The sequence below is a fragment of the Monodon monoceros genome, unplaced genomic scaffold, assembly GCF_005190385.1.
Source record: "Monodon monoceros isolate NGI ecotype Baffin Bay Population unplaced genomic scaffold, NGI_Narwhal_1 Super_Scaffold_11, whole genome shotgun sequence".
Lineage (NCBI taxonomy): Eukaryota > Metazoa > Chordata > Mammalia > Artiodactyla > Monodontidae > Monodon > Monodon monoceros.
In genome coordinates, this window is record NW_021703767.1 from 124,038,907 (window position 1) to 124,051,298 (window position 12,392).

General features: G+C 38.4%; 1 protein-coding gene and 1 pseudogene across 13 annotated transcripts in view; both read left to right on the forward strand.

Annotated features, from left to right (window-relative positions):
• Nucleotides 1–12,392, forward strand: part of CEP70 (centrosomal protein 70) — an 80,039-nt gene that overhangs the window by 48,280 nt on the left and 19,367 nt on the right. For all 13 annotated transcript variants that reach the window (XR_003792332.1, XR_003792333.1, XR_003792334.1 and 10 more), the window contains one exon: nucleotides 7,647–7,752. Coding sequence is in view for 10 of the 13 variants with exons in the window: in XM_029214372.1 (XP_029070205.1) it covers nucleotides 7,647–7,752 (106 nt within the window). In the remaining 3 variants the exon portion in view is untranslated. The remainder of the gene's footprint in view (nucleotides 1–7,646; nucleotides 7,753–12,392) is intronic.
• Nucleotides 2,631–3,981, forward strand: LOC114890661 (annotated as a pseudogene).

The window sequence follows — 12,392 nt, forward strand, 5'->3', positions numbered from 1 at the left end:
AAAGTTGGTCTTCAAATAGTGATAGTATTTTCTGAAGATTAGCTATGTGTACTCTTTGATTCAAGGGAATGGGACTTGAAGTAGTGCAGTGAGCACTGAGATGAAATATTTTAAAAATGACATGAGTTAAAATATGCATTAGGTGTATTAAATCAGTTGTATTAGCATATGTTGATTCAATTTTCAGTGACAGCTGTTTCTTCCTTATGGCAGCACATGCCACAGTGAAAGGGAAGTATAGTATTCTGGCCATCCAGGAATTACATATTGAGTTAAATTAAGGAAGGAAAACTAAAAAAGAGAAGAGAAGTGAAAGGTTTGGAAAGGTTGCCTTCATTCATTCAATTAATATTTTTTCCCTTCCTACTATTGCTTGATATTTTAGGTAGCTGTAGTACCTCTTTCTATCTGCTTGGCATTCTGCATACTGAAATTACAGTGGTAAATCAAATAGAAAAGGTTCTTGCTCTCATGAAGGTTATGTGAAGGGGGAAGGGCAATGAAAAAATAAATGACAATTTAGATATAATATAAGTACTAAAGGTGAAATAGTGTGAGAGTTGCTATTGTATGAGTTTGGACAAGAAGTGGTAGTGACATGGTCGAAGGTGGCAGTAGTGGAGATAGAACTGATAGGACTTGGTGATGGATTGGGGATATAGGCAGCTGACGGGGGGAGAAAAATCAAGAGTCAACTTAAAAAAATCAAAAAATCACCTAATCAAGACTAAGTTTTAGTCCTGAATAACTAGGTAGTTGTTGGGGCATTAACTGAGATAGGAAAATTGGTCAAGGAGCAGCTGGGAAAAGGAGGATGTAAGGGAGATAAAAAGTCAGAGAAGGAAAACTTCTCAGCCTTCTTAAGGTCTCTGGCTGGACCTGAAAATTAAACTGACAAAGACAGATTAACATGAGAAAAGTATGTAAATTTATTTAATGTAAGTTTTGCCTGACCTGAGAAGAAATGAAGACTTGAAGAAATTGTTAAGCTTGAGCATTTACTAGGTTTGATGAAGAGTGGAAAGTTGTGGGAAAATGTGATAGTACAAAAGGGTATGAGCTAAGGGTAATAAACTGGGGGAAATTCAGATTCCTCGTCTTCAGAGATAAAGATGCTCCTTTCCTCTGGGTACAGGGAGGGCACCTGTTGCATGAGGGTCTTATGGTCTGCTTCAGGGGAGAAGGGGGAGGTCAGAGTCCTTCCTGCTCCTGCCATTTCTCAAATTCCTTTAGCTTAAAACATTTCTTATGTCAAAGTGGCATATTTTGGGTTTTTTGTTTGTTTTTGTTTTTGGCCACACCATGCGGATTGTGGGCTCTTAGTTCCCCAACCAGGGATTGAACCTGGGCCACGGCAGTGAAGCCCGGAATCCTAAGCACTAGGCCATCCCTCAAAGTGGCATATTTTGGAGTGGCATATCCCGATCCCCTTCAAAGGAATCTTAGGACTTCAATGTAAATGTATCAGTGAAGATACTCACACACATAAAGGCATGCACATATATTCATAGAGATATCTAGTCGTTTCCTCATTATTCACAGATTGCATATTTGTGAATTTGCCTATCTGCTAAAATTTGTTTTTAATCCCCAAATCAGTAGTGGTGGCACCTGCACAACCATTCATGGATGTGCCCAGTATACACATTTTCAGCTGCTGAGCGATGTGATGCTCTGCCCTTTTGTTTCAGCTTTCATAATGTAAATAGTCATTCTTTTTGCTGTCAGTGCCACTTTTATTTTTTCATTTTTTGCTTTTTGTTGGTGATTTCTCCAAGATGGTCCCAAGCATGGTACTGAAGTGCTGTGTAGTGTTCTACACACAAGAAGGCTGTGATGTACCTTGCAGAGAATATACATGTGTTAGAGAAACTTCATTTAGGCATGAGTTATAGTGCTGTTAGCCATGAGTCCAATGTTAATGAAACAACAGTATTTAAAAAGATGTCTTTATAAACATTAACACACATAAAACAAGGTTATATATATTGATCAGTTGAGGAAAATGTGACCAGAGGCATGCAGGAACCTGATCCTGTATTCCCCCTAGCAGCAGTGGTTCAGTCTTCACTAATTCAGTGTACATGGTGACTTTATAGAGTATAACTACCATGAATAATGAGATTTGATTGTGTATATGTTTTTTGTTATTCATTTGGGAACTGGTTTTTAGAGTGACTTCACTATTAGACTTTAAAATTGTGATTCAGAACCAATCCCTGCTATGTATTCCTGTTGAATTTTGAAGAAATGATTTGCATTTTGAATAAAGGATTTGTGTTTTTTTTAGAAATTTACATTTGGAATTTTAAAAAATCTGTCACTAATTTGTTTTTAAGTTTGGAACTTTTGTAGTATCTAGATGTGAAACAGAGAATTAGGAATGTTAGATAACTTGCCCATATTGCACAGGAGGTGGTATGTGGAAGAACTTGGAAAGAAATCAGGTCCATACCCAAGCATTTGGACTCTCAAGCTCACACTCTTAACCACCACGCTGATAATTAAAACCAAACAGAGCACCCAATGAAAAAAACTTTTTCAATGTAAAAAATTTTCAAATTTTTATTTTCTGCTGGGGCAGAGGTAGAATATTTTTTTCAAAGAACTACTGTGATGTTAGGGAAATAATCAAAAATAAAAATCTCCAGGGGGATGCGCTGGTCCCCAGCATGGTGGCCGCTTGGCCCTCCGGGCTGGTTGCTTCCAAGACTGCTGCTGCTCGGCTCCTGGCTGTCCTGTGGGCTGTGTCAGTAACCACAGGAACTTGGGGAGCTGCCGCCGGTGGCAGCAAGGAGTCACTTAAGTGCGAGGACCTCAAAGTGGGACAGTATATTTGTAAAGATCCAAAAATAAATGATGCTACACAAGAACCAGTTAACTGTACAAACTACACCACTCATGTTCCATGTTTTCCAGCACCCAACATAACTTGTAAGGATTTTGGTGGCAATGAAACACATTTTACTGGAAACGAAATTGGTTTTCTCAAGTCCATATATTGCCAAAATGTGTTTGTTAAAGTTTTACACTGTAGGATTTTGTGGAATTGGGAACCTAATTGATTTCATTCTTATTTCAATGCAGATTGTTGGACCTTCAGATGGAAATAGTTACATTATAGATTATTATGGAACCAGACTTAGGAGACTGAGTATTACCAATGAGACATTTAGAAAAATGCAGTTATATCCATGAATATTGTTTAAAAGAAACAGATTTGGGCCTCCTTGATTTTAATAGAGAGCTCTCTGTGTGTAGATTTCCAGATTTTCCTTTTTCCGTCTTCACATACCACATTATGGATTCTGTTTAATTTTTTGTTGTTGCTGATGTTTTTGTTTTGTTGTGTCAGTTAAAAACATATTATTCTGCGATTTATTTAATAGAACTTTGAGATTTATATGATAATACAGTCTTTCTTAGGCCACTGTCTCTATGAGATAGATAGCTTATTACTCTGATATTAATGTATTTTCCAAAGGCAAGTTGCCACTTGTCCTTTTCGCTTCTGAAAAATAAAAGTATGACTTACTCAAAAAATTAAAAAAAAAATCTCCTGTCAACCCAGTGAATCCTCTCCACATATGTAGGAAAAAAAAGAAACAGTTTTATATAACAGTTGGAATAAATATCCAGCCAGACTGCAGTGTGCATTAGAGGCAACCTGCTAAAGAGATTTCAAAGACCGAAAGAAATCTCACCCTTTAATGTAGCCAGGCAGATATGCAGTCCATTACATACATGGAATTGTCTTTAGCCAAAGGAAAAATGAAACGTATCTTCATGACAAGGAGGAAGTTACAATTTAGAGCCAGGAGCATAGGCTAAGCTCCAACAGGGAAAAGGAGACAAGGCACCCTCTTCCCTGATGTCCACCTTTGAAGAGATGGTTCTAAGGTTCCCAAGAAAGACATTGCTAGGATATAAAATTGGCAGGAGGCTTACGTAAATTTTAACAAGATCTACATACTTCTTAGGATTTATAACTACAGGTTTTCCAAAGGAAATGCTACAAGAAAAGGAGAGGAAAGTCTCTCCCCCCACCCTTATTTTTAGAAATTTATTTATTTATATATTTATTTATGGCTGCATTGGGTCTTCGTTGCTGTGCACAGGCTTTTTCTAGTTGCGGCGAGCGGGAGCTACTCTTCGTTGCGGTGCGCGGGCTTCTCATTGCACTGGCTTCTCTTGTTGCAGAGCACAGGCTCTAGGCTAGGCGCGTGGGCTTCAGGAGTTGTGGCATGCGGGCTCTAGAGCGCAGGCTCAGTAGTTGTGGCGTACAGGCTTAGTTGCTCCGCAGCATGTGGGATCTTTCCGGACCAGGGCTTGAACCTGTGTCCCCTGTATTGGCGGGCGGATTCTTAACCATGGCGCCACCAGGGACGTCCCTCTTTCCCTTTGATAACTAGAGAAAATTAATATTTTTCTTTAGTCTGTAGTTACCTTTCAACTAACCAGTCTTCAAATATCAAATTAATTTAACATGGGAAAGCTTCTTGTTTGAGTTAATATTACAAACAAGTTGGTTATAAAGTTCTGTTGCTGGGAAGTGATCAAATAGGTCTGCCAGTGCAAGATAACCAAAGGTACTACACTAATTCCATTTAATTTTTCAGCGGTATTTATATTTTGCTAGAAGAAAATAAAATCAGAATTTCATCACCCTAGTGTTGAGCTGACAGGAGTTGAGGTGGTCAGTTAGGACAATGAGCCAAACTGAAATTAACAATCAAGGCTTTACTGACTTACTGCAGTAATATAGGAAAGAGGCCAAAACAGGACTGGCTCCTCGGTGTTCCATTTTTCCCCATAGAATGGCACCAGGTAAGGGTCAATCAATGACATGCTGCACAGATGACTCCTGTTTTTTCATGGGCCTAGGGGAAGGGCAGGAAGTGGAAAAATACTGAGTCAGAGTGGAAAAAGTGTTTTAGTTAAGGCTCCCCCATCTATCCCCCAAAGAGAACTCCAGAACAGGAGTCACCATGAGATTATGGAAAGGCTTCAACAGACACAGTTAAAAGCTATAAAGTGTCTGCACATAGAAACTTATCAACATAGTTTTTAAGTTGGGAGTACAGTTTTCTGGATTTCCAGACTCCACAAAGAAACATAGCTGTTGCTGCTAGCTATGTGGAATGGGTGTCTGCTAAGTATGTAAAGAATTCCTTAGCCATTTTAGGAGACTTTTATGGCCTTCAGGCTCTGCTCACTACTCTGGAGACTATAAAACAACCCTGGAATATTTCTGAGTACAGCATATTCTGTTCAAACATGGGTTTCTAAAACACCGATTAAGTCATATGCAATTGGAAAATAAGGGAATGATTAATAGTATAACATAGAAGTTGCATTGTTTACATGCACTTTTTTCCTAGGTACAAGGAGTTAGCAGTATAGTATAGACTTCAGGAAGGGGAAAGCTTTGCTAGTACATAGGCACCTGCCCTTTCAGATCTATCTTAAGAAAATTTAAAATGAGAAACTGCACCCAGGGCTCCCTCCCTGACCCTCAGCATTAGACAGACTATAGGCTGGAGGCAGGTTGAGCTTCTTTCCTCACCTATTTTAACATCAGCTTCTTTGGCCAGGAGCAGGTTGCACTTCTTTCCTCACCTATTACAACGTCGACTTCTTTGGCCAGGAGCTCCACTTCCATCTTCATAGTTTTGGCATCCTCAAGCCAACGTTTCTGCTCTGTTGGCTGTGCATTTGTAATATCGCCTGAGGCAACCTCCAGACATACTTGAGCTGTCTAACTTATCTCCTGAGGCACCAATTATTGTTTTTGTTAGCTGTCTAGTTATAAAGCTGCATCAGTTTTAAATAGTCTGGTTGCTAACACTTACTTTTCTCCTGAACCCTGTTATTTTCACGTGTGGTTTTGCAGAATACAAAAGTTTTCAGGAGTATTATGCTGTGGCAGATATTTACTGTGAGACTAGGTGAACCAAAGGTCAATTCCCCATGAATCCCTAGCTTTTACTAATCCTTACCTTCTGTAAATTTAGAAAAACAGTGGGATTAAATAAATTAATACATGTGAGTGCTTAGAAGAGTTCCTGCATAGAGAAGTTTCTCAATAAATACTAATTATCATCATCACCAGGCTCCCAATATGTTAGTTATTATCGTTATTACGTTGAGGGTATCTCTTTATTCACCTAATTAATTGAATCACATTTCATTTCCCAGAGTGACTGTAAGCTAGTACATGCAATGATATATATATTCAGGTTACTATACTGACAGTTAAAATATTATATATCCATAGTATAATATTTATTAATCATACTTGCGAACAGTTCATTGATAAATTAAACTTTTCCACCTGAATGAAAGGTTAACTAACATTTAAATTCAGATATGTCAGTTGACTTGTAGTCCCACTATAGAGCTGTTGGCTTTTCTGTCACTTTTGTATTCTAGACAGTATGCTCCTGGCACTGCCTTTAGGCAAAACTGTCACATATGTGAATATGGTAAATAGATGGGAAGTCAAGTGGAAAATAGATTGTGAGGTCTCTGTGTCTATTAGAGGAAGGAAGTTGACTTTTTATCTAGAGCTAATTCTGTTTATTTTGTTTCTGGCATATGCTCACCAGAGAGCAGAGAAAAGCAATTGAGTGAAGATCAAGGGGAATGCATGTGAGTGAAGGAGATAATTGTAAGGTGGTAATAAGAGATGAGGTAAGAAAGGAGTCCAGAGGAATATTGGGTTAGGACTACCAGCATGGAGAATTTCAAACCTAACCCAAGGAGATTGGATTTAGTTCTAAAAGTAGTGGGAAGCCACTGTTTTTTAGTAGGCAAATGACACGATAGAATGTCACTATTCTATTTTACAAACAGCAAGTAAAGCTTACTAACGAGTCATGGAATCAGTTTTAATGGGTCAGGGTTCCACAGGAAACTGATAGTCATACTGGTTAATTTGAAGTGGGTTTAATAAGAGACTTTTTTCTAAGGCATGGTGGGTGGGGGAGAAATATTTACTACAGCCTTGACTTCAGAGATATTTGGAGAAGGGCTACTAGGTGGATACACTCGTGTTTTTAGGTTTCTGGACAAAGAGACTTTCCCCCAGAGTTCTGGTAGCCACCTGGGACAATGGTCTCTTGGGTTTTCATGCCCTCTTGACAGGCAGGTATCACTGTTGTCTTCTCTTCGGCACAAGAGGACTATGACGAAGGAAGGACCAAACTGCCTAGCTCTTGCTGCTGCAGTGCCCAAACTGTTTTCCCTACCCATTGTTTGTTGATTCCCTTACCTACACCATCAAGTTTGGAGTACCTTGGAAGTTGCTTTCATCCTTTACTGTAGTTCTTTCCTATTCTATTTTTTATAAGTGCTGGGGACTGGTTAGAACTTTCTTCATCAGTCTGATCCCTTTAGTTTTCAGGGATTCCTTCTATATTGTGTCTGTTAAGAGGGTCTTCTTGTTTTCCAGTGACAACATGGCTTAAAATTAAAAAAAAATTTATGTATGCATATATGCATGTATGTGCATGCACATAAACACGCATATATATGGAAAATGACAAAGCTTTTGGGAGGGTAGCTGGATCATTGGCTTATTTTTGTCATCTTAATCCAGTGTCTAGTAAAGCATTTTGTATTATCTTGGGTTTTTTCCCCTTTAGATTACAGGATCTTATCAGTCAAAAAAAGGCTGAGGACAAAGAGGGAAAAGATGAGCCCAGCAAAGATAACCAGCAGCAGACCCTAATTGACCAGAGATACTTTCAGGTATTGAACAGTTGACAGAAAGACTGGTGTTTTCAGTGAACCTTGGTTACAATCACAGTATAACAAATTATCAATTGGTAAGGAATACTTGTATCCTTTATTTGTGTTGCTTAGCCTGTCTTGTCTTGCCATGACATGCTGCTTGGCTAAAAGTTGGTAACTTGACTGAGAATTTGTCTTACCCTTGAAAAGAGACTTTGGCCTGTTCAAAGTAGGGTAGTGAAAAGCTGATAAGATTTTAACAGATTTTATAATCCTTTTCTCTACCTGCTTAAGCCATTTCCCTTTTTATTGTTTTTGTTTTTGCTGTTGTTGATATTATTACATAAGTAAATCTATTTCTTAAGGTCCTTGTATGCTTTTTTAAAATTTAGATATTTAGTCTATCTGAAATTTAATTTTCTATGTGGTATGATATAAAGATCTAACTTTACTTGATTTATAGACCATTTATTATTGAATAAATGAGCAAGTAAGCCTGGTAGTTTACTGACTGAACTGGGCCTGCACTCATATTTTATTGGGCCCATACAGGTTTTTTTAAACTTTGAATTAATTACTAATTTTTTTTAATTAAGGGATTTTTATTTAAGTGCTTATTTCTAGTTTCTCTTAAAAAGCCAAAGAATCTGGCAGCAAATTCTTGCATAGTCGTTATCAGCACAGAATTAGACCTTTCCCCTGTCACATATGGGCATGTGCTCTTCAGTTAGCTACAGTCCCACCCCGTCCTTGCTTCACTCATTTATGCTCTTACCTGGCTTCTATAGGCATTTGAGTTTGCAGCTTCTAGTTGACCATTCTTTCTCTACTTTACTGAATTGAAACGTATATCATATACCATATGCCCTTAGATGCATAAGTTTGTTTCTAGACTCTCTAGTCTCTTCCATTTCTATACTAATTTCTGTAGCTTTATAGTAGGTTTTGATACCTTTTAAGGTAAGTGTCTTGTTATTGTTCTTTTAAATTTTTTCCTTGGATGTAGTTTTAGCACATTTATTTTCCTGTATGAATAATTTGTCAAATTCAAAAATAGATCCCATTGAGATGAGCTGAAATTGAGTTAATGTTTTAGATTAATATTTGGAAAAATAATACATTTACAGTTTTTTAAAAAACTTTATTTATTTATTTGGCTGCGCCAGGTCTTAGTTGCGGCATGTGGGATCTTTAGTTGCAGCATGCGGGATCTTTAGTTGCGGCATGTGGGATCTTTATTGCAGCATGAGAACTCTTAGTTGCGGCATGTGGGATCTAGTTCCCTGAACAGGGATCGAACCTGGGCCCCCTGCATTGGGAGCATGGAGTTTTAGCCACTGGACCACCAGGGAAGTCACCACATTTACAGTTTTGAATCATCTCACTCGGAAATATGTCTCTAATTTTCTTTGGGTCTTCCTTTCTAGCTTTCAATAAAGTTTTATATATTTTTAAATTTAGCTTTTGCATATATTTTGTTCTGTTTATTTCCTAGGTTACTAGTTATAACTTTTATTGCTATTATGAATGGGATCCTTTTTCCATTACAGTTTCTAATTGGTTGTTGCTGGTTCTTTGTACATCTCTGTGTTGACTTTATGTTCAGGCACCTTTGTGAAAACTGTTTTGTTTTAGATAACTCTCTTGTATCCACTATATAACTAAATTTCATTTTGTTTCTTAGAGTTACTGTGAGAGGGTTTGTTCTTTTAGCAGGGAAATTAAACCATTCATAGACACTGAGACCAACTTATATATCTGCTTTTATTCCTGATATCTTACTTTCTGTTTACATGGTTTCTTGTTCCATTCTTTTCTTTCCTGACATTTGCTAGGTGGAGATTCCTTTGCTCTTTTTTTCTCTTCAAGTACGTAGGACAATCATCATCTTAATTATTTTCTATTCTTTTAATGATTACCCTTAAAAACGTTTTTTTTTTTTTTTACCCATACCAAGAGTTTGTCAGTACCTGCAAACTCTTTCTGAATAAGATGAGACCTGTATTGTGACTTTTCTTTCATAAATTCTAGTCTCTCTGGGAATTTTTTATTTTGCCATTTATTCATTGTTAATACATCTTTTGCTGCCAATCATCAGAGTGTGGCTAAGTTATAAAGAAGAATATATACCTCTAGGAAATCTTGGGGCTTTGCTCTATTGAAAGTGCTCGACTGGGTGATTTTGGGGCACCACTATCCAGAAGTGCTGGTGTCCAGATGCATTTTCCTTTGCAATGAAGAGTCGTGCACTTCAAAACCCTCCAAGATGGATTAGTAATCCTGCTTTGCAGGAAAGGAAAGCTCTCCATTCTCGACCACTGGCCACCCCTCTCCGGAGGCCCTGCTATCGCCCAGGTGCTCCAAGCCAGAAGGGCACTTTTTGGGAATGACCATGCTCCGTGGAGGGACAGAGCTGGCCCCCAGCTTCTCTACACAGAGCCCCCTCCACTAAAGCTCCAGAAATCAAATACCGTAATTGCCAGAAGAAGCGTTAAAAAAAAAAAGTCCAGCCACTAACCTCACATGCAAATGGAATAATCACTCTGGATTCCTCATTGTGAGCTGGTCTCCATACCCTGAATTACCTATGAATTCCATCTTTTTTTTCCTTTGAATTTGCATCTCTTCAAGACACAAGATTATAACAAAATTCACACTAAATTGGATTTTAAATGATCTTCCTTTTATTTATCCTTCGTCTTTCTTATGTGGATATGCAAGTGAGAAGACTGAGACTGGATATTCCCAACATGCTCACTCCCTTAATCTGTCCGTCTAGAGGTTTGGCTTCTACAAACCAAGGCAAGACTCCAGCATCCATGACCTTCCCTGAATTCCAAAGGGCAGATTCGAACAGTTGCTAATCAAGGGAGGAGTAGCCAACAAACCACCTGAGGCAGGATTGAAGGGGCCAGAGAAGATCATCAAGGTTAGAAGACCTGAGATGAGATTAAAGGAGTGCAGGCTCACACCCTGATCTTGTCAGAGACCCCACCTTTGAACCACTGTTATAAACCCCCTGATCAAATCCTCCCAGATCAATTGCAGTGTGGAGCATAGTGCTCCAGTAGATGGCCTGCCAAGCTGAGGTGATGGGCACAGCCGTTTCACAATAGGAACTCTCATCTGAAGAGCAGGGTGCAATTCAAGTGAAACTAGACAAACACAAAGGAAAAGAAAAAAAGATACACAGGTGTTCCACCAGATGTGGCTCTGCCCACCTGAAGGACAAGATCCAGCCCCACCCACCAGAGCACAGGCACCAGTTCCCTCCACCAGGAAGCCTACACAAGTGACTGAACCAACCTTACCCACTGGGGGCAGACACCAAAAATAACGGGAACTGTATGAACCTGCAGCCTGCGAAAAGGAGACCCCAAACACAGTAAGTTAAAATGAGAAGACAGAGAAATACGCAGCAGATGAAGGAGCAAGGTAAAAATCCACCAGACCAAACAAATGAGGAGGAAACAGGCAGTCTACCTGACAAAGAATTCAGAGTAATAATAGTAAAGATGGTTCAAAATCTCGGAAATAGAATGGAGAAAATACAAGAAACGTTTAACAAGGACCTAGAAGAACTAAAGAGCAAATGAACAATGATGAACAACACAATAAATGAAATTAAGAATTCTCTAGAAGGAATCAATAGCAGAATAACTGAGGCAGAAGAACGGATAACTGACCTGGAAGATAAAATAGTGGAAATAACTGCCACAGAGCAGAATAAAGAAAAAAGAATGAAAAGAATTGAAGACAGTCTCAGAGACCTCTGGGACATTAAACGCACCAACATTTGAATTATAGGGGCCCCAGAAGAAGAAGAGAAAAAGAAAGGGTCTGAGAAAATATTTGAAGAATGTAAAATCGATAGCTAGTTGGAAGCAGCTGCATAGCATGGGGAGATCAGCTTGGTGCTATGTGACCACCTAGATAGGGAGGGTTCCAGGGAGATGCAAGATGGAGGGATGTGGGGATATATGTATACCTATAGCTGATTCACTTTGTTATACAGCAGAAACTAACACAACATTGTAAAGCAATTATACTCCAATAAAGATATTTAAAAAACAAAAAAGAAAAAATATTTGAAGAGATTATAATCGAAAACTTCCCTAACGTGGGAAAGGAAATAGTCAATCAAGTACAGGAAGGGCAGAGAGTCCCATACAGGATAAATCCAAGGAGAAACACGCCAAGACACATATTAATCAAACTATCAAAAATTAAATACAAAGAAAAAATATTAAAAGCAGCAAGGGATGAAAAACAAATAACATACAAGGGAATCTCCATAAGGTTAACAGCTGACCTTCCAGCAGGAACTCTGCAAGCCAGAAGGCAGTGGCAGGACATATTTAAAGTGATGAAAGGGAAAAACCTACAACCAAAATTACTCTACCCAGCAAGGATCTCATTCAGATTCAAAGGAGAAGTTAAAACCTTTACAGAGAAACAAAAGTTAAGAGAATTCAGCACCACCAAACCAGCTTTACAACAAATGCTAAAGGAATTTCTCTAGGCAGAAAACACAAGAGAAGGAAAAGACCTACAAAAACAAACCCAAAACAATTAAGAAAATGGTAATAGGAACATACATATTGATAATTACTTTAAATGTAAATGGATTAAATGTTCCAACCAAAAGACACAGACTG